Below are 23,040 nucleotides of genomic sequence, written 5' to 3' on the forward strand. Positions count from 1 at the left end.
TAAAGCAAATCAATTCTGTCTGAGTTAAGGATGACATTTTGTCATAATTCACTTTTTTTTCCTACATAGTTCAGAAGTCTCAGAATGTTGTATGCTGTTGTGTGACATAGATCTAAACACAATGAGGGAATTAGGCTAGATTGGCATCTGTAATACTCAACTTCCTTGGTTTAAGTAAGACCAATATTTTAATTTGAATGGGATTTTTTAAAATCATTTTGTTTTAATACTACATAAAAAGTATAACATTCCCTTCCCCCACTTATTGAACCTATGGCTTTTTAAAAACTCACTGAAACTTCATGGAAAATAGCACTTTTCTTGCTGACAATACACTTACTGGCTCATGTATTTTCTTTCTACTTTCATTCATTTTTTATTGCATAAATCCAAAAGTTCTGGTTTTGAAACCTCCTGGTCCTGCTTATTCCTCATTTGAAATTGGTATTTCATTTCTGGCATCACACTAATTGTACTTGTAAAAGCAAGTGTGATGCCACAGATTTACCATACTGTGGTATCTGCAAAAGGAGTAAATGAGCTCTGCAGAAGAAAACCCATTTTTTATGCAAATCATTCTATAACAAAACCGTAGAGGGAAAATGAGAGAAGAAATGTATGGACCCATTTCTTCAGAGCATTAAGGCATGTGCATAACTTTGATCACATGGGACTACTCGTGTGAGCAAAACCTGACACATGCTCCTTGAACAGGAATATCTAAAAACATATTTTTTTAAAGTTTGCCATGAGATATCAAATCTTTCATGAAATGTCAGTGAATCCACTACTGATCCTCCATTGACTTTATAATAGGCCTGAAGGAGAAATTGTTGTTAGTTAATATTTATAGCACAGTAGCATTCAGAAGCCCCAATAAGAAACAGACCCCTTTGTGTTAGGTGTTGCACAAACAACATATGGAGCCTTGGTCTCCACTTTGAAGAGTTTCCTATCTAAGAAGATAAGTGATATGTAAAAGGGGTGGGATAACTTTTGTAACTTGTCAATACATCTTAAGGCTACAAAACCTTCCCAAATATTGACATTGTAAATGGCACTGATGAGCCAATGTTAGCACTTAGTAAAATTTTAATACATTTTAAATACACACACACACACACACACACACACGATAACCTTCTTATCTTGGGAAGTTAGGGCCTGATCCAAAACCCATTGAAGTAATCTGAAAGACATGTTCTCTGATTTCCAGTGATCTGTTAGCTGCTCATATATAGGGTGACCAGATGTCCCGATTTTATAGGGACAGTCCCGATATTTGAGGCTTTGTCTTATATAGGCGTCTATTATCCCTCACCCCCTGTCCCGATTTTTCACATTTGCTATCTGGTCACCCTACTTATATGCATCAAATATGTTGGACTGGATCCTCTGGTCCAGCTGAGTTCTGCTTAGATCAGGACTAGAAGAGGGAAGGGTTAGGTGGCTTTAAGCTAGAGCTGGTTAAATTTTTTGTCCAATTTTGATTTCAATTGACAAATGAAAATTCTGTGAAACTTTTTTTTTTCTCAATTAAAAAAAATCAAATTATTTTCATGATTTTAGACCAGCTCTACTTTAAACCACTTTTATATCTACTCCTTTATCCTGGGGCTGCCTAGGGACCAGTCCAATTCCTGGTCTCGGGTAGAGTAGTCTGCGGCCTTTGGGACCCAAAGAATTGATCTGACAGCTACAAAATGCTGGTGTTCTCTGTTGTCTCCTTCTTCTTGGAAAACTCCTGTAAATCATGAACCAGAGTGTGGCATAATCCCTCTCCGCCACATCAATGCCATGATTCCACTTATGAAAATTCCTACACAGTCAATTCCACTGGCATCATGGCTGTATTACTCTGCTCTAGCAGCACAAAACTGCCATAGGAGGTGTAAGTGTCTAGACCATTTGGAATATAAGCTTTAGAAGCACTTCAGATCATCCTAGCCACCTGATAGTGAATGCAGTCCAGTTACCCATATGTCTGGTGAGCCATGTTGTTCACTTCTCTTAGGCGTGGAATCAGCTGTGCAAGATGGAGAAACAGAATGGATCTGTTAGGAAGTCAGTAATCCTACTGAAAATGTTCAGTGTCTGGATCCACTTCCTTTGCTACTCCTCAGAAATTCAGGCACTATACTCTGATGCCTTTATTAAGATTTACTCGCAATTGGCGACCTACTGACACAGAAGTACATCCATCAGGATACATCTGAACCTCTTAGTGCACATGCACTCTCTGTATAGTCTTCAGATTCAGTGAAAATAACTCATTAAGGTGGCTTCACTCCTGAGTGTGCACAGTGTTCAATGTCACAAGGTTAATCTCTATTAGTCATATTGTTTTATATTGTTAGTTGTAGCCTGCAGGCTGGAAATTTCTTAATAAGCCTGAGTATCTAATTAGTAATACTGTGTCCTCTGTCATCTTATGATCACTGATCACTAAATTATAGAAAGCATAATAAGAAATACAGAAAGCATAATAAGTATTAAGGGCAGTTTTTCATAAATATTCGTTTGAAAACTAACAGGTTCTACTTTAATTAAAAATTGACTGATAAGAGACAAATGTGTTAATTTCTCTATACATTGCAAATGAAAATAAAATTAGAGGAAAGATGATTGTGTGGTTACAGCACAGGACTGGGATTCAGGAAAGCAAGTATGAAATCCTGACCCTTGTGAAATGAATAGCTAAACTCCTGTTGTCTTCAGTGGGTCCAGGATTTCATAGATCCTGGCTGTGACACAGACAACTTGTATGACTTTAGGTATGTCTCTTAAAATACGTCTGCCTCAACTTTCTCATAACTCATACTTGTAAAGCACATCTACATCCACAGACAGAAGGTGTTACTTAAGTGCAAAATGTTGTTATACTGTATTTATTATTACTAGGCTTAACTTAAACCCATGAAAACTGAGACTTGGGACTGCCGCTTTGTCTTTAAATTTCTTTGCTAAACTAGGCCAAATACATCTGGTAATTTAGGATTCCCTTGTTTGGTTAATTTAAGTACGCATTTTGAAAATGTTTTTACATAAACATGTTTAACATATGTAATTTCTTACATTGTAGTAATGAAAGGAAATAGATTGGAAAATATAAGTATGTAGTAAGTAAATAACATTTACTTATTGATTCAAATTCCTAGTGGTTGTCTGGATATAATATCTTCAGATGAAAGCTGATAGAAGTGTCATTGAGATTGAGATATTTTCAGTAACCTTTACTAGTACTATGAAACAGATAAGCTTTCATTATATCAGGATGTGTATGTCATTCAAAAGGTAGATAAGAATATTATGAAAGGTAGCTAATACTCATGGGTATTAACTGTTTTCAAGGTTTAATAACTTTACCATTTTCAATTAAAGCTTATAAAAGGCCTTAGTTCCCAGAAAGCACAAATTGTTTGTATGTATCCAGTTTCTAAAATTGTCATCTTTTATTTAGATCTGGTCTAAAAAGCCATCAGTAACCACACTGCACTGTACTTGTATGGCAGACTATGGAAGCAATATCTGATCCTTACTGTATTGCGCGGTGAAAGTGACAGAATAATGCATTTCCAAAAAGCATAAGATCTATCTTGAGATGTAATAAAATGCATTAAAAAACCTGTAGTGTGGAAGCGAGTCTGTCTTTTAAAATCATAGTTCTGTAGCATTGTTTCTCATTATCTAGTGTGAGCTCACACAACAGAGCTCTGCACATTGAAATATTTTCTCATTTTAAGGAATTAATGGCTCTCCACCAGCCCTTTAACATGTAAAATGAGTAGGTTACTTGTGTCCAGTACATCCAGAAAGAGCCAGGATAAAATAAACATAAGGAGTTGGATATCTTGGAAAAAATCTGTCATGGGTTTGGGTTAATCATCTCCAGAAGAAATCAACTTGATGCCTGAAATGTAAGACTTCTTGGAGAACGCAGTAAAGCCTGAGGCAGTGTTGATCTGAAGGAGTGCTCTCCATGGGTCAGAGCTGCTCTGCTGGCAGAGTGCAAACCCAGTTCACAACAGCGGCACGCTGAAAAGTTGCAAAAGACTGCAGGGGCCTTACAGTGCACGCACTCGAGCTTCAATTACATAGTTTTAGTGGCCCAGTTTCTTATGAAATAAAACTTTAAAATGAAATCTGTGCCTAATTTGCCAGTCTTCTGTCCATCAATGATAACGTAGGCATTTTCAGTGATCTTGGAATAAACTAATCTTGAAATTGCTACACAAGCTTAAAAATAAATAAATAAAACGTATTTTGTGAGATGAGCAATGCAGTATGTGTTGGCCTTTGAATATTTAGAAAGTGAATTCTGTCTTTTATGTTCAGAAGTCTATTTTAAACAGTAAGGTTGGCATTTGCCTGAAATTCCAGCACTTTAAGTACCAGAAATGGAAATACTACATCTTGATTCCCTGCTGCCTAACCGTGGTTCTGGTCTTCCAAAGTCCATGGTGTTAACTCCACAGGATGCTGAACTTGGCAGAAAGTTCCACCCGTTTGTGCACTGTCCTGTCTCTTCATTCCCTGCCTCCTCCCATTTGAAGACTCTGGTCATTTGTAATGATATTAGGTGGACCACAGTAAGCAGCTTGTGAGACTATCTGACTTTAATATGTTCTCCAATCTTCTACGCCAACAAATTTTGATATCAAACTGCCACAATAACCTTTTAAGGCCCCAAGCTATTATAAAACAATGTTAGAGCTTTGACACCTAGGTATTCACACCTGGTTCTATGGCAATTTACCTGGTTTTGAGGGGATTGGGGAGGGGGACTTTACATTTAAAAACAATAAAGCTAGGTCTTCCTGCTTCTTAAATTAATGACTGACTAATGTGGACTTCAGTGGGTGGAACAAGGTTAGGCCTCATAATTTCTGCAGCCACTGAGGGCAATTTTTTTATCATTCTTGAATAAGATAGCTGAACAGTAATGTACAGCATCTGAAGTTTCCGCTTTTTTTTTTTTTAATTTAGCTTCTGTGCCCTGGAACTGGGTAACATAAAACAAATATTTCTGCCTCGCAAGCAATTTATAGATGAATAAATTGAGTGCAGAGTCAAAATCCACAGCTTTTTATACTGCATAAGGCAATCATTTTCGATGAATAGACCCCTGAGTACTAAAGCATTTCAAATCCTTTTTCATCTGACCATTCAGTGACCTGATAACTATTTCCTGTCCCTAAGTAAGGTTGTGACCCAGGTCTTCGAGTGCAAAAGACAGATAATTTTAGCAACAAGTTAAATCCAAATGAGTTTGGTTGGAGGGGCTAAGGGAGAGTAAATTTGGCTAAATTCCTCTTTCAATAAAGGTTTACAACATTTGAACTGAAGTCTAATTAAAAATAATCATTGAATTTGTTGCCATGTACTTGGATGACATACATCCATACTATTTTTTTAAAAACAACATGCTAATCCAGAAGTTCTACTTTTACTTTCCATATCACTAAACACAAATAGGTTATCTTACTTAGTTTTGGATTGCTAAATATTCTAAGCATTTAACACATTTAGATATGCAAATAACCTTTTACAAAGGTTACACAGGACATTTAGGTATACACTGCATATTCAAAGAAGATCCTCAAGTGCTGCATTATGTGATAGTTCATGTCACGAAAATAAGTTAGGAGTGTGCAGAGTTATGAATCTGGGTGAACAAATGAATTCTTAGAAACAATTCCTGCGTGCAACTCTTGTAACAGATGGCAACATGATACATTTTAAATCCACAACAGAGGAAATAAAGCATTCTATAAATGTATATGTTATAATAGGAATGCCTCTAATCATCTGTCTTAACTGGTCAAATACCTTTAGGAGGTTGGATTAGGACAAGAAAGACCTTTACAAGGTCATTTTGTTGAACTGAAAATGTAATTGACTGACATCGCTCATGAAGAAATTATTGGTTTTCTATTCTGTACATGGGACCTACAGTGTTATGAAGGATTAATTGTCTTAATGAGGTCAGAGATCTACAGCATTCCAAAAAAGTTGTTTCCTTGTGACAACATTTTTAATATTGAACACACATTTTTGGTCATTTTTTCTTTTTTCTTACTAAAAAAGTTGTGGATCAGCAGTATATTATAACTCTTTTTGAGTATGTGAAATATTACTTTAAACAAAACATTGAGAAAAGACTCCAACATTGAAACTTAGATATTTAAAATATAGTGCTGTTAAATAAAATGAAGAAAGCCCTGTACCTTTTACAAGATTCATATAATCTACAGAAATAGAAAGTAAGCGTGCTAGATTTAGACGCTTTTACAAGGAATTGTAGGCATGGTTACAAATTATTCAAATATTTTAACAGAGGAATTGTAGCATAATAATATATCTAGTTAATTTTATATTATCCTTTAGGACATGTATTATATAATATACATTTTTCTACTGCATAACTTTAAAATTCAAATTTTAACATCTATAATATACAAACTTTTCAAGTCATGTCAAATTTGTACATCCGTACTGTTTATAAGGAAGGTGTTTTTAGGTTGGAGTTACACCACAATCCTTCTTAGTGTGTGTGCCTTACGTATCTTATCTTGTCTATGTATATTCAAAAAGAAAATTACAAAAACAGAATATTGAGTTTCAAGTTTTAAATAGGTTTGGAAACAAATCCCATACTGTACAATTAATACTGGATAAAGAACAATGTGAAAATACTATATTTTCCAACTGATACAGTTAGCTTCCTCAGCTGTGACTCAGAAAACTTCTATGCTTGTAAACATTGTCACAGCACTGCAGAGATCATGTTCTACAATAAAATGTCACTTAGATGACCATTCAAATAATTCTTCTATACATATACTATCAGGTTAAAATTTCTGACATTTTATTATAATTGCATAAATTAAATTATTGCAACTAAAAAGCCGGTGATAAGGCTTGTGTTTAGCCCCCTGTGTCACGTTAGGTGTAAAGGAATAAAAATTGCCAGACAAGGGTAGCAATTAACCTCACTTTCACATTAATTATACAGCAAGTGGGATATGCTTAAGCATAAGTTATTTAAGTGGTTTTCAGCTGCAGACTGAGTGCCAGGCTTACTAAACTATGAAAGGTCATTTCTCTTAAAATAGTTACATCATTATTGTACTCTACTATGAAGCATTTTGAAGCATATGAAGAGAAAAGAGGCATCTTTTATAGATATAATTAAGGATTTAATTGCAAATATACATTTTATTATTTCTAAACAGTTTAATATGTATCTCAAAGTAAAATCTATTAAGAGAATTTTCATTAGAGGTTCCTCCTTTAGGTAAGAAATTGATTGGGAATTAAACATAAAACAATGAGCTACAAGGTTAAGCAGAGAGTTCTGATTTAACCTCAAGATGACCTGGCCTTGTTTGTTCAGATGACGGTTCTAAAAGTGTGCAGAGAATATTCCCTTTTGATACAATTATTTGCTGCAAGCCCTGACCTCACTGACTGTCAGGGAGCAGGACTGAATTGGCCCTTTCTCTGATATCGTGACATTGCTTCTGTTGCCTCGATTGTGACCTCTGATTGCAAGATACCCTTGAGAATTATATATAATAAGCATGACTCCTGATTCTTAGCCAGGTCTGCTTGCTTAGGTTTTGTCAGACTCTGCTTGTAGTCTGGGTTACAGATGCTAAAACATCACGTAGGCTGTCATTGTATACCATACAAATCTCTTTGAAACATATTTTTTTTAAAAAAATGCATTTTGCAAATACTAATATTTAAACTTATTTGACATACATTTCACAAACAAATTCCTTGTTCATTAGATGTCCATCATCTCATATGATGGATGTGATGGATTTTTATATATTTGTACAAGCATCAAATAGTTTCATAGTCACTGATTAGTGATATAGTATGTCTTATAATATGTTGTACCAGTTTTGTAACAAGAGTTTTGTCTTATTTCCCTGTTCAAAGTGTTTCTTGTTTCCAAGTCTCTCTGCCAGTATGATATATTCGTATTCCTCATATGCATCCTGGCAGCACTGCTAGAGGGTGAAATCCTTATCTTCATTGTACAATTAACCATGTACAAGGAGGCAATACTGGTGAGCTCCCAGACCACCTCAAAGTGAGGTGATCTAAGGTCTGGCTAGATGAAAACTGTAGAACCTGGCTGGAATCTGGGAGAGGGTAAGTAGTAGTATGAATTTTAAGTTTGTTGGAGTTCACGTATCTTGCTGTTAATTACTTTTTTACTACATTACATTCTTTTTCTCCTGTTTTGTTAACCATGGCAGCTAGAATCATGAGGGAGAAGAGAGCCTCTTCTGAGAATGTGCTTGTTTGGGGGACTATGATGCCATCCAGGCATGTCTCTGCATTAATTGCCTCTGCTGCAGCAGCTGAACCAGAGTGGGGGAGCTGCTTGCTTCAAAGGTTTGAAAGGATATTTTGGGGACTATGATGCACCCACTGATGACAAGTTTGTATGTTTTTCATTAACATTTTTTATCATCTCACTGCAGTGATACATTAGTCTCTGTGAGAATATTTTTAACATGCTGTTTCTAATCAATTTATTTTCCTTTCAGATCAGAGGAGTAGAAGAAATTCTGCTGTAACACAAGAATGTTAAGCATACCCTTACTTTCAGTTGTTAGAGTGCATTTAGATAAATGCAACTACCATATGTTGTAAATATTTCTAATTAATGTGGGACTTTTAATTTCTTGAGCTGTTATAAAGCCATTGTCATTTTTGTTCACACTATTTTGCTGCTGTTTGTGTTGCAAGAATCTAACAGAATCTATCTAATAAAGTTTTATTTTGTGTGTTTTCTCTTTTTTTTTTGTGACTTGCTTCAGCTCTTCCTGGGAGAAGCCAAGGATTCTGGGTTCTCCCAAACAAACCCAAAACAGGCATGTGGTATTTCCAGATTTGTCCATTAAATGCCATCAGCTCTGCCTTATTACAGACGTTATTACAGATCAAGTAGAATCTTCTTAATTGGTTTGTTTTGATGGAGATTATTTTGTCGTCATTTTGAGGACTTCTCACCTGAGATGACAGCATTTTACTAGTATAGTTGTAGTCTTTAAAAATTGCAAAGATCATCCTATTATTGGACATTTCCTGTACTGGGATAGGGACTGTGTGTTTTGCCTGTTCAGAGACAGAAACTGAGCATGTATAATTGGCATGGAAGTTGCAAGTGAACAGTCAGGAACAAACAGCAGTGAAACAAATCATACTTCTGCATGTATCTCAGCTATGGAGGTCTTGAAAATTGTTAGAGATGAAAAAAATGGAGAGATTAAAGAGACGGGACAAAAGTATCACCTGAAGTCAGAATCAGCATCCTAATGCCTGGATTTAACTGGTTCCCTAGGAAGCATCCTAATTAAACACATGATCTCCCCATTAATTGTGTCTCAATTAAGTGAACTTGGGTATATTCACTGTATTTTTAATAGTTGCCCAAATAAGAATATCTCAAAAATCATGGAAATTAGTGTACAACTCCAATGAGAATAAAATATTCATCATCATTTTATAAGCTTAGGTGAGAACTCAGTGAATTAAGCGGTGCAGGGTTGGGCATTGGCCTTTTGTCATTGGATCAAAGTTAACTTATATTAATTAGGCATTTTGCAAGTATAATAGTTCCTGCAAAGGACTGTGGGAGTTCAGATTCCTAGGTTCTGTTCTCAGCTCTGACTTGTTATTCTGTCAGGCAAATCATTTAGGCTTGGTCTACACAAAGAAATTGTGCCAATGTAACTATATCTGTTTCTAAATCACTCGTTAAATTTGATGCAGCCTCCTAGATAGACACTCTAAATCATTTTAAAAGTGCCCACACAAAGAGGTTATGCCAGTTGTAACTAAATTGGTTTAGAAACAACTGTAGTTAAATTGTATTTTCCACTGCATGCATCCAATGAATTGGGTTTTAGCCCATGAAAGCTTGTGCCCAAATAAATTTGTTAGCTTCTAATGTGCCACAAATACTCCTCCTTTTTTTTCCTGATACAGACTAACACAGCTACCATTCTGAAACCTGTAGTTAAATTGTTGCCATTCCTGTGTGTAAACAAGTAAGAAGACTCTTTTCCAAACAGTTGAGGCTTCATTAAGGAATATTTGTAAAGTCCTTTGAATTCCTTGATGTAAAAATACAAAGTGTTACATTAGGGCTAGAAGAATGTGTTCAAATGACTCAGTCCCTTTCTCAGTGCTTCCCCTTATGCATGGAATGTCCTCCCTGAACGTAACCATAAGCTCTTGTCCTTCAAATCCCTCTTCAGGAACGACTTCTTCCCTGATATGTATAAGTCACCAGTGAATTATGACTTGAAGGGAAGATGGGGATAGTTGGCTTTTATATCTATTTATAATTATGTACAAATTGCAAATATATTTTAAATGGTATGTATTTGATTATACTCCTTTCCGCTTACCATGCCACTTGTATCCTTAGATTTAAGCTGTTTGGGATCAGGACCATGTCTTCCTACATGTGAATCTGAAATTGAAATCAATATGCCTATTGAAATCATTATGATTCTTTCCACTAACATCAGCTGAGCATTGGATCAGGCCTTCTTTGTACAATGCACAGCACAATGGGATGCCTGATCCTCCCTGGTGCCTCTGGGTACTACTGTAATATAAATATTAAACAATAATCTTCACATCCTTTTTCATATACTTTGTGTGTGTGTGGAACATCTATGAGAAAATACATAATGATTTAGTGTGATTGCCATATATTTTTGAATTGCTGCATTTCACACACTGATGAGGCCATGAATAGTTAACACAATACTCTTATCTAGTTAAAGAATACATATTTCATCATGAAGCAATGACCATGACTGACCCAAAAATAAATACTATTTTTCATCAGTAACTGAAATAACACCAGATAAAACCTTCTAAAATGAAACACAAATATGTATATATTGATCAGCATAATATACAAGCCCATGTGCATTCATAATTTTACTATACATTGATAAAGTACACATTTTCTTTACTAAACTTCACTTATAGTGTTATTCTAAAGAAACAGCAATTATAAGTACATATAAAAATCCTATTATCAATTGGCAAATGTTAAGTTATAATATCTAAATTAGAATATACTTTAAAACAAAATATTTAGATATTAAAAGCAAGATAAAACATACATAAATACTGTAATATATTTTTTAAAAGTAACAATATAAGGTTTGGTAAAAAATATGCATTTCTTTTAACTTCATAAATAGTACTGGCCAAATATTCATCTGGTGTAAATCATCGTGACTCCACTGAAGTCATTTTATACTATCCCTACCTAATCATTTCCTTGCTTGTAAGTATTTAAGTTGATGCAAGTTAAGTACAGTGTTGTCACTTAGTAATCTCCATTTTTTAAAAATGTTTGGTTTTTTTTAATATCCCAGTATTTCCTCCCCTTTGCCCATCATGCCCCACCAAAGACACAAATTATTACAATGATTGCTAAGCTGGATAACGTTTCCCAGATTGCTTTCCACACTGAATCTTAGAGTGGTGCTGGGTGGGAACAAACTCTTCTACTTTGACAAAATGGCTTCTGAGACTCTATTAGGAAGGAGACTTCTCACACTAGGCAAACTCCAGTAAGTGTTGTGCTTGCACCTGCCATCCTGGAACCTTCAGGATCAGATCCAAACCATATTCAAATAAGGAAAAAATAACAGGCTACTGAGTGTATCTCTATCTAGGCTGAAGAATAATCCTAAACCAAGGAGAGAAATTCCTGTCCAACCTCTTTTTGGTAGTCCAGCCTCACTTTCAAAATCTAGGGACAGTAGAATAGGTTTATCCATACTGCTTTCCTGAAACCATTTCCTTCCGCTCAGTGACAATGCTACTTGTCATAAGCCTGTGCTTCAAAGTGGAGGCACTTTTCCATTTGTATTTTAAACTAGGCTCTGGTGCCTCCATTCTTGTTTTGCTACCTTGCATCTCATATTTTTTACTTACTTTCACTGAATGTTGGCTTCTGCTTGTTTTCCCTGAAAGGTGGTGCTGCACTTGTACTGTCTGCTAGAGTGCCTAGCAAATTGCTGGGATATGAATATAGACTTCAGCAAATTCATGGACCCTTCCTTTTGAATCATGTTGTGAACATTCTTTACACTTTTTGTAGCAAAAAGTGGCCACCTTGGTCATTATTACTACTGTTAAGTGTATGGGCGAGCTCCAAGCTTTGATATCAAGCGGAGTGCCTCAGGGGTCGGTCCTGGGGCTGTTTTTGTTCAACATCTTTATTAATGATCTGGATGATGGGATGAATTGCACCCTCAGCAAGTTCACAGATGACACTAAGATGAAGGGAAAGGTAGATACACTGGAAGATAGGGATAGGGTCCAGAGTGATCTACGCAAATTGGAGGATTGGACCAAAAGAAATCTGATGAGGTTCAACAAGGACAAGTGCAGAGTCCTGCCCTTAGGAAGGAAGAATCCCATGCACAGCTACAGGCTGGAGACCGACTGGCTACGCAGCAGTTTTGCAGAAAAGGAACTGGGGATTACAATGGATGAGAAGCTGGATATGAGTCAGCAGTGTGCCCTTGTTGCCAAGAAGGCCAGCGGCATTGGGCTGTATTAATAGGAGCATTGCCAGCAGATGGAGGGACAAGATTATTCCCCTCTATTCAGCACTGGTGAGGCCAAAGCTGAGTATTGTGTCCAGCTTTGGGCCCCCCACTACAGAAAGGATGTGGACAAATTGGAGAAAGCGGAGGGCAACGAAAATGATTAGAGGGCTGGGGCACATGACTTACAAGGAGAGGCTGAGGGAACTGGGGTTATTTAGTCTGCAGAAAAGAAGAGTGAGGGGGGATTTGATAGCAGCCTGCAACTACCTGAAGGGGGGTTCCAACGAGGATGGAGCTCGGCTATTCTCAGTGGTGGCAGATGACAGAACAAGAAGCAATGGTCTCAAGTTGCTGTGTGGGGAGATCTAGGTTGGATATTAGGAAACACTATTTCACTAGGATAGTGGTGAAGCACTGGAATGGGTTCCCTAGGGAGGTGGTGGAGACCTTAGAGGTTTTTAAGGCCCGGCTACACAAAGCCCTGGCTGGGATGATTTAGTTAGTGTTGGTCCTGCTTTGAGCAGGGGATTGGACTAGATGGCCTCTTGAGGACTCTTCCAACCCTAATATTCTATGATTCTATATCTCATCCCTCTTACAGTTCTTTATTAAGATAAGATAAGATAAGATAATGTGTTTCAACCTCTGAAACAGTCCCTCTACCACTCTCCCCCCCCCAACTCTGTGATGCTCCTAGGGCAAATTTGCTCTATAAAATGAATGTAATGCAGGTATTCTATTACCTGGATAGGAGCTAATATTTTTGAAAGTCCTGCATATGGCATATTGCATTTGACAATTCTCTTAGGTATTGAGATTGTGCAAATTGATCATCTTCTCCATGCAGATCTATTATGTACTCTCGAGTTCAACTACCAGATGGCCTTAAAGCCAACTCTAGTAGAGTTAGAGCAGCTTCTACAGACTCCCAGTGTCCATCTCTAAGTTTCACAGAGGCTTTGAGGAATTGGATGCATATTTTTACCCAGAATTATTCTTGATGTTAAGGCTAAATCGGATGAATGTTTGGGGAAAGCTATCTCATCCTTCCACTAAGCACTTGTCAGTCACCTAACATAGTGGATTACTTCTGTTGTTAATCTCAAGAGTTTGAGAAATGTAGAAGTAATGTCATAAAGGAGAAACTGTAATGAAGTTTGTGGCTCATTTCTGGTCCAATACCCAGTTCAATATTTAACCAATTGAGGACTCCATAATCCTCAGAGAGGAGAAGAATGACCTGAGGTCATTGGGGACAGGGTAGGGTGGAGAGCCAGAGACCCTGTGAGAGCAGGAACACCAGGCCAGAGGCAACATTACGGTAATTGTCTGCGGAAGGGAGGCCTGGAAGCTGGGACTGAAAGGCTGACAAACTCAATCTCTTGCTGGCAAGGAGGCAACAGTAGTATCCCCCAGGTAGATACAGGCAGCAGCCTACATACCAAGATGATAGGGTGGAAGGATTACAATGTGATGATTATGCTGATGAATTGGACTGTTCTTAGGGGCTGGTCTGAGGACTGTTGGTGGTTTGATCTTTGTATTGTAACATAAAATCATAGGGTGTCATTGTCCACCTTGTAGTTTTTGGCAGTGCTGGTAAAGCAATTATGTGTTGTTTGAGGTGTGTGAATGTTGATTGTTTCCTTGTTCATAGTTCTTCCTGGTCAGTCTGTCTGTATCCATCTATTGTGTCTTGCCTTATCCTTAAATTGTAAGCTCTTCGAGGCAGGTACCGTTTTTGTTCTGTTTGTGCAGTACCTAGCATAATGGGGTCCTGGTCCATGATTTAGGACTCCTAGATGCTGTGATAATACAAATAATTAATAATCCACCAGGGTCTGGATCCTGAAGAGTTTAGTGCTTATAGCACCTTCAGCACTTGCCTCCAAGCATATAGTATAGATAGTAAGATATCTAGAAGGAGCTGGTATGCCACAGCACTTGCTGCTATACCCTAGAGCAGTGCTTCTCAAAGTCGGGCCATGGCAGGTAAACAAACCAGGCCGGACCGCCAGGGGCTTTCCATGAACAAGCGGCAGACCGGCTTTGAGAAACACTGCCCTAGAGCAGAAGTTCTCAAACTGTGGGGCTGGGTAAAGGAATGTGTCAAGGTGTGAGCTGTGTGCTTTTTATTTTTTATTTATTTATTTATTTATTTAAAGACCTCTGTCAGCATCAGGTGGCTAGGGCTCATGCAGAAGGGCCGTGCACACTTGGGATATGGGGATAAAGGGGAAAGCTGGAGCCTTGCCACCTGGGCTCAGGCTCTCCTTAACTCCCCCTCCCAATCCCTCACCTGGAGGCAGCGTGGTTCTGGTAGCAGTGCAGAAGTAAGAGTCTCAATGGGGCACTAAGTCTGCCGTGAAAAGTGATATTGACGATTATCATTTTTCACATTGCTTCCCTTACTTTTGTGCTGCTGCCAGCATGGCACTCCCTTCAGAGCTGGATGCCCAGCCAGCAGCCACTGCTCTTCTGCTCTGGCCTTCAGAGCGGGGTGGTGGAATAAGTGCTTGTGGAGGGGTTGGGATGTAAATGACTACAGACGCGAAGAAGGGAGGCCCAATCAAATAAGTCTGAGAACCACTAGCCTAGAGGAATATCAGCTACAATATAGCACTTTATCAACAACTAACTTTTCCCAGATATGCAGTATGGCCAACACAGATCCGTGTTTGCCCTTCCTCTTATCTCTCCAATCCTGTTTCTTTGGTGTTTTTCTTTATTTCAGATTGAAACTGAGGAAGGAGGAGCCTCTTTGCCTTCTTTATCACTTCAGGCTTGGCACCAATCTGCTTGTGTAGCAACATGCAGCCAAGTGCTCTCAACATTTTTGAACCCTTACAACATGACACCTGGGCTCTAAATGGATTTGTGGAAGCAACATATTTTGAAACATACAGCTACTGATAGTGATTTAATTATTTATGCTATAGCTAGGCTTCGCAGAATTTAAATTTTATTCTTTTGTAATTTTGACAGTTAGTATTGTTTATTTTAAGCTTTTTTTGGATTTTATCAATTTACATTTTCATGTTTGTGCAAAATTATGTCTTAGCAATTTTTTATTTTCATCTATTTAAATTTTCACAGTTGCAGAAAGTATGGGGGAGCATACAATAATTATTTAATGGCAGTAGACTGAGAGATTCAAAAAGTTAAAGCTTTGTCATTTGTTAAAACACAAATTGTCAAATCACATCAGCATATACAAAGTAAATATCCTTGAATCCAACTCTAATAAGTTCTCAAGCATAATTTTTCTTACTTTGTCTATCTGAAATTTCCCTTATTATTGCTTCAAATATTTTTGTCGGTTTGTGTATATGATGAAATCTGCGTTTATTGACTTTTACCAATAAAACTCTAATCCTTACAAGCCTAGCTGTAGCACTAAGTGAATGCTGTTTCAAAGTGATTTAGCAAATGCGCTTGACACATTTCTAACTTGGTTGATTTTGATTTTTCTAATTGTCCACATATTTCAATTCACACTAAGGACTAAGGTGCTGGGTAAAGAGAGGAATGATAGTCTAGTGGTTAGGGTGCTAAGCTGGGACTTGTGAGACCCAGCTTCAATATCCTGCTTTGCTACAGACTTCCTATGAGACCGTGGGCAAGTCAGTATCTCTGTGCATCATTTCCCAATCTGTAAAATGTGACCAGTAATACTTCACTACCTTAGAGGGTTATTATATGAATAAATATATTCAAAGATGATAAATAAATTAAAAGGTGCTCATATAACATGGTGATTGGGGGCATATAGGTACCATAAATCGAAAAAAAAATAATTGTCACTCCAATGATATTATAGTCAAATGTATTTTTTTCATATTTTTTTCCAATTGTTTTGCTCCTAAAATGGGTATCTTGTTTCTGTAACTTGATGCAAATGTTTATAATCACTTCAAATTATCTGTTCTAATGGAAACTGTTATGCTTTGCTTTGGAGCTACAAATGGTATTGCCATGATATCTGTCTTCTGTTTTTCTTAATGCATCTTTATAGATTTCAAGAATCTAAATGTTAGATCAAATGCTGGCACAGATGTTACAAAGATTTGATATTCATCCAGAATACAAGAAATGAAACATTGCTTTCTTTCTAAACCTTGCTTTGGAAATAGTAGCACTGACATTTTGTGGGGGAGTTGAATTATTCCTATAAATCTGGAAAGTTACAGAGCAGTTTGAATCTTAGTATTTCAGCATTTATGTAGTTTACTTCTGTCTTATTTTTCTTCTATATAATTCACTTGATTAACCTTTTGAGTCTGGCTAATGTGCCAGGAGCAAAAGCAAAAAAAACCCACCCTACCGTTTTGCTGCACATACCTGGTACAGTATTACAAGATGAAATGCTGATATTTACCAGAGCAATGCTGAATATAAATGCCAGAATGGAGATTGTCATCTTAGTCATCTATGAAGGAGTTAAAACCCATCTACTCTTGAAAATAGATACATTCTATGGTTCTCTACTTGTTAATCTTGGATGTTTCATTATCAAGAAGAAACAATCGTCCCCAGCTTTAGGTACTAATTTTAGTCCTGGTATTCATTGCTAGAATCTCAATTGTGACTATCCAAAACAGTGGCCAGGTCATGTTTACTTAACTCTGTTTCTAGACCATAAAAATCACACAACCTTCTCAGAAGAAAAAAAATCTCCCAGGTAATTTCACTTGAGAAAACTGAGTTGTCTTCTTTAGCTAGAATAAATAATGGTAATGTCGGAGAGAGCAGCTGAGATGTGGTATTGAATGGAGGGAGGCAGGTCAGGAGTGGAGAGGGTAGATTTGCAATTTGTCAGGTACTTGAAGCCATGTGAGTGGAAGAGAAGCTCACAGAGACTGGGTATGGGGGAAGGGAATTGAGACAGATGCCAAGAAAATTGAAATAGGGGAGGAGGAGTATGGCCTCATGAACAAAAAGTGGGACTGATTTACCAATATATTGGCCTCTGACCCTATTTGAGTCATTGTTTTTTGAGGATCAGGGAGACCAGATCATGCTTGCATTATGAGAGGAGGGAGCTGGAGAATGATGGTGGGGTCAAGCAAGGTGAAAAGGATGGGATCACTCTAGGGCAGGTGGACGGATTAGAGGAGAGCAGGAGTGGGAGATTGTGGTAGGTCGTATTGATCTCTTTGAAATCTGAGTGATCTTGTGTGGAGAAGAGGGAGAGAATTTTAGGAGAGAATCAAAGGTTGTAGTCGTCATTTCACTAGCTTCTGGCTACGTAAGCCTCAGTTACTTTCTGTAGGACTCTTGCTGTTTTGAATGGGTCAAAAAATCTGTGTACACCGTACTCTGTGTTAACCTTTTCCTTAGTACATTTGTAAGCTTCCGGATGCTTGTTGGTTTAGAGTTCATTTTCATGGCCAGTCATCGCATTCCCTTGAGAAATTTCCATTTTATAGATCTTTCATTCACCTTTGGAAGTTAATTGGGCTCAGTGGGAAACTCCTGGACCATGAGTACATACTCAGGGCAGGTAATCTATGTTGCCACTCACCACTGCCTGTGCCACTGCAGCTACACTACTTTTAGCATGCTGGGAATCACGCCCCTAGCTCCGAGTGTAGATGTATCCTAAAAATCCCCACTCAGGACACTGCAAACTTTCTAGTTGCCCATCCCCGCCAGTAGGGGAGCAGCTAAAGTTCTGCTGCTGCTGAGCTGGGGAATGCAAAGGCTCAAAACTACAGATTAAATAGAAATAATATTCTAAAATATTATTCTCAACTGTGTTTACCTTGCTCTTAAACTACTGACATTGAGTTCCTAGCACTTTAGTTAAGTGTTAATAGTTACATCTCAAGCATTACTTTCCAACTTAAAGTAAGACCAGAGAAATAACTGGCATAAAACTAGAGACCTGAAATCACCCCCATATACTTTTTTATGTTTGAAATATTCTTCTTAGACAAAATATAATCCTTTAGAGACCCACATGAGTTGATCCCTCAATTTGCACCCTCAGTAAGCTGACTACTTAAATAAAGTCATCCTCTAGAGTCCACGTTTCATGAAAAAGTTTGGACATGCACAATTGTGAGGATTTTATCTAGCCTAGAGAAGTTTTATATTTATTTAAGAGTCACATCCTTTCACTGCATAAAGCATAACAGGCTGCAACTGTGTGTTGTGTGGGCTGACTGTTAATTGACTGCACCTAAAAATCACTATTGTATTAATGCCAGCTGTAAGAGTTTTCTAATCTTCAATGGTTAAAATGCATGTATCATGTAGGTAAAGTGTAATAGATTGAAAACTTAGAAATGATCCCTTAGTGAGTTTTATTTTAATGCTTCTGAATTTTTTTTGTTTTCTTGTATTGCATAGTGGTTAGAGCACTGGACTGGGACATAGTGGTCCTGGGTGTTATATTTCTGGATCTGTTCCTGACCCTACTAAGTGACCTTGGGCAAGTCACTTTACCTCTCTGTGCCTTAGTTTCTACATCTGTAAAATGGGGAACAATGATATTGACTTCCTTTTGTAAAGTGCTTTGAGATCTGCTGATGAAAAGTACTAAATAAGGGATAGGTGGTGTTATTATTACTGTTATTTCCCTTTGAATAGTCAAAAGTTCCCTTTAAAATGGTATTCCAAGAGTTGTTCATGTTTTGCAAATAGATAGGCCTGGTTTTCAAAGATGGTGAACACCTGTAGTCCCTAATGATTTCAGTGGGATTTGTAGGTGTTCAGTACTTTTGAAAATCAGGCCACAAGCTGTCAGAAAACTAGAGTCCTAATTTAAGAATGATGTCAGGTAAATAACATTTTATTACTGTTGATAGATCAGATCCCCAAACACATGATATTTGGTATGGGTGGTTTTGAAGGTTCACTAATGGAACAAGTGATTAATATTTATTAATGTTTAATATATTATATTTTTCTAAATAAGTTAAAATATTGTAACTGCAAGGAAAATATTCAAGACACTAACACTGAGATTTAAGTGTGTGGATATATTTGAGGGAGAGCCAATAGAACATAATTTTCTGATGCATTACTAAGCAATTACTGCATACCATTTGCCCATTTGAGAAAACAAAAACAGTATTAAATGTAATATGGAAAGTGGCCATTGTGTTAAATAGCTGATGTGATTTAAAAATCAGTTCATACATTTGTCAGTTTAATGTACTTACATTTATCTTGATCACTTCCTTTTTTAAGTAACTGGATGTCAGAGTGTTTTGCATTGCTATGAATAAAACAATTGGCAGTATTCCCCAGACATAACACAGTCAGAAATTCAAACCATACATGTAGAAATTATTAACAATAATTTGGGAAACATAACTTGCCTGTTAAAAAGTACAGTATGTAATTTTTATTATAGCTTATTGTATATGCTACTTCCTCCCTCACTCTCTCCCCTGCTTTCCCGCGACACTCAGAGGTAAGTTTCAGCAGTTGTTCCAACTCTTTATCTAGATTTCCCCCAGAAAAAAAAACCCTTTGCTAATACATAGTTAAGATTGATTATCTTAACATGAAATGACTGGAAGCAGCTGAAGCTGGAGAATTGGGACCACTGTCAGCTGAGCTCTGCCAACTTCTTGTGTGACTTTGGGCAAGTCATGTTTGTTTTGGTTCCCTATTTAGAAAACGAGGATAATGATATTTCCTACCTTATGGTGGGCAAAGTAAAGATAAATTCATTGTTTTTGAGGCACATAGATGCTGCACTAAGCAGGGCTGTAAGTTCCTAGATATAATTTTATTTCCGCAATTACTGCAAAAGATTGTTCTGCAGTCTTCCCCTTCTAGACACTTTTCTTCAAAGGGTCAAGATTTTTATCCTAAAAAAGAATAATATTTAAAATATAAAAGTAATCCAGAGGGCTTTGGACTCTTTGCAAGTTAAGTGGATAACACTGGTTTGTTGACTTCCCCAAAAGCATCTTCTGATATTTACAGAGTTTGATGGTTAGTCTTTTACTCTCTGTTATTATCAAATAACAATGGAAGATGAGGATCTCTTTCTCATCCCCAGGTAGGGAAGAAGATTTTGTCCACTTGGATACTACTTCAGCTGAGAAATTACAAAGGAGCAAAGAACTTACATACCAATGGCTTCACACACAGGTCGGAGATTATGAAGCAACCGATTTGAGAAATGTTAAATGGTGAGGTCATTGGCTTTTAAATTAGATTTGTGTATGTTAAATACCTCTTGTAAAGTGAAACCTAGGTTTATTGTCCTAAAACAAACATGGTTTTATAGCCAAAGGCCAGCACACCACAATGCCAGGTCCCAAACAGACTGCCATTAAAACTGATTTAATAATTCTATGGATCCCTTTTCTGCAACAGATAGTGAATTGGTATGCTACCAGTATGCAATATCTAATGATAACATATATAAGTAACCTTTCACCACAAACATGAGGAATTGTATTCTATGAAGAATATAGGAAAAATATATGATGTTCTTCGCATGGGGCATAATTCTCTTGTTATATAATGCATTCAAAGTATTGTAGTGTAATAGCTAATTAGACACACTATACATAGGATAGGTTAAGGAACTAAATAAAACTTTATAAATGGATAATATGTATTTTGATTTTATCTTTGAAACACTGAGAGGACAAATTAAGAAAATACTACTTTGACAAATCTATAATACATTTGAAAAAGGGGTTGTAAACCACCCTATTCTGTATTAACTTTGTTTTGGTTACTAACTAAATCAAATACAAATATAGTTTTCTTTAAAATAATTTTGCTCCTTTAAAATGTTAACATAAACACGGTGCATTTAATATTTCTTGTTCATAAAGTCAATATCCAATAAATATTTGGCCATTGAAGTCACTGGGAGCTGCAGATGCTCAGCACTTTTTAAAAAAAAATCAGGCTAGTTGTCAACATACAATACGTTAGTATGCTTATTTAACTTTTTTTTTTAAGAAGCAAAAGTATTAATTTCTGAATAAACTACTGTACTGATATATTTTTGCACTTAGAAAAAATAACCTTTCTCTACATTGTTAAATTGTGTATATCAGATGAGTAAGTAGCAGCAATTTTTTTTTAAACTCTTATCTGTAGTAAAGTCAATCACATACCTTAATAGTGAGCTTCATGCACTCCAGGTGCTTAAGGTGATTTTATCACTGCTTTTGATTTTAATGAAAACATTTTGAAGTAAGAAAATATGTCCGCTTGCAACAGGAAAAGTTTTAAAATGTGACGTTATCTCTGCAAATGTGTGTATTGGGATTTTTTATAGTGGGGATACTCAGAGCCATTGAACCAAACTGTAAACTCTGTATATGCTGGAAACCACTTCAAGCCAGGAGGTGCGGTAGCACCCCCAGTTCCAGCACCTATGGTGTGTAGTACATTAATATTAGTACTAGAGATACAAAGTGGATGAGGTAATATTTTTTATTAGACCAACTTCTATTGGCAAGAGAGACAAGCTTTTGAGCTTATACAGAACTCATCTTTAGGTCTCTGACACATCTGTGTCAGAGTGTCACATCCTGTGACCAACCCATCTACAACACTACATATAGATATATTGTCCAATCCTGCTTCTATTGAAGTTAGTGTCAAAACTCCCATTGACTTCAATGGAACAAAATATGTAAAACAGCTGATAGATGTAAACAACTTCATTGTGACAGAAGGTAAATATAACAACTGATTTGGTAAGATCTGGTAATTGTGAGCCTGAACCAAAGCCCACTGCAGTTAAAGGAAGTCTTCACTTTCTTCAATGGGTTTTGGATCAGAGTCTATGGCTGTAATTTATACTCATTCAGTAAACTGATATATTTTTTTTGTTTCCAGTCATTGACTGATTTGCATTTTGAGAACTACATCTTTGGCTAGCTTGAAATAACTGATGACTATATTTGAGCTACTCAGATGCTTAAAAAATAATATGCCTTGATATAAAATACAAATAATAATTGATCATATTTAGCTGAATATGTTGCTTTCTCTATTGAGCAATAGTACTTCCAGGAAGATATCTTATACTTCAGTAACACCTTAAGTATACTGATTTCGATTTGCTCTGGTTTTTATCACTACACAGCAATCGCTTCTTGCCTGACTTAGATCCAGACATACTCAATGGTGGACGAGTTCAGCTAGTGGTAAGATGTTTGTTTCACTGTAAAACTTAATAGAATCACAACTTAAACCTTAATAGCTGATATTTCCAAATATGTGTGCAGTATGAAAAACAAGCATGATCTTTTTTTTCTTGAATATAATCCTTTTATTTAGATTCTGACTTTGCAATCAGATCCACATGCCTGAATCTTGGCAGAGTACCATTGAGGTAGTGGGGTTGCATGTGAGCACAAGAATGCACCTTCACTGCAGAGGCATAATTTTCATATGGAAATTGATATTATTTTTCATTTAAGATTAAAAAACAACA

General features: G+C 36.8%; 1 protein-coding gene across 7 annotated transcripts in view; it reads left to right on the forward strand.

Moving 5' to 3' along the window:
• LRRIQ1 (leucine rich repeats and IQ motif containing 1) overlaps window positions 1–23,040 on the forward strand; it is a 165,157-nt gene that overhangs the window by 110,283 nt on the left and 31,834 nt on the right. For 3 of the 7 annotated variants that reach the window (XM_044980054.1, XM_044980049.1, XM_044980039.1), the window contains exons 24-25: window positions 20,632–20,764; window positions 22,690–22,750. The exons of 1 other annotated variant lie outside the window; for it this stretch is intronic. In XM_044980054.1, the coding sequence (XP_044835989.1) occupies window positions 20,632–20,764; window positions 22,690–22,750 (194 nt within the window). Of the gene's footprint in view, window positions 1–2,014; window positions 3,587–15,345; window positions 15,468–20,631; window positions 20,765–22,689; window positions 22,751–23,040 lie in introns of those variants that run through there. 3 more of the 7 variants (XM_044980086.1, XM_044980078.1, XM_044980068.1) reach the window with 3 other exon arrangements.

This window comes from Mauremys mutica, chromosome 1 (assembly GCF_020497125.1).
Source record: "Mauremys mutica isolate MM-2020 ecotype Southern chromosome 1, ASM2049712v1, whole genome shotgun sequence".
In the NCBI taxonomy this organism is placed as follows: domain Eukaryota; kingdom Metazoa; phylum Chordata; order Testudines; family Geoemydidae; genus Mauremys; species Mauremys mutica.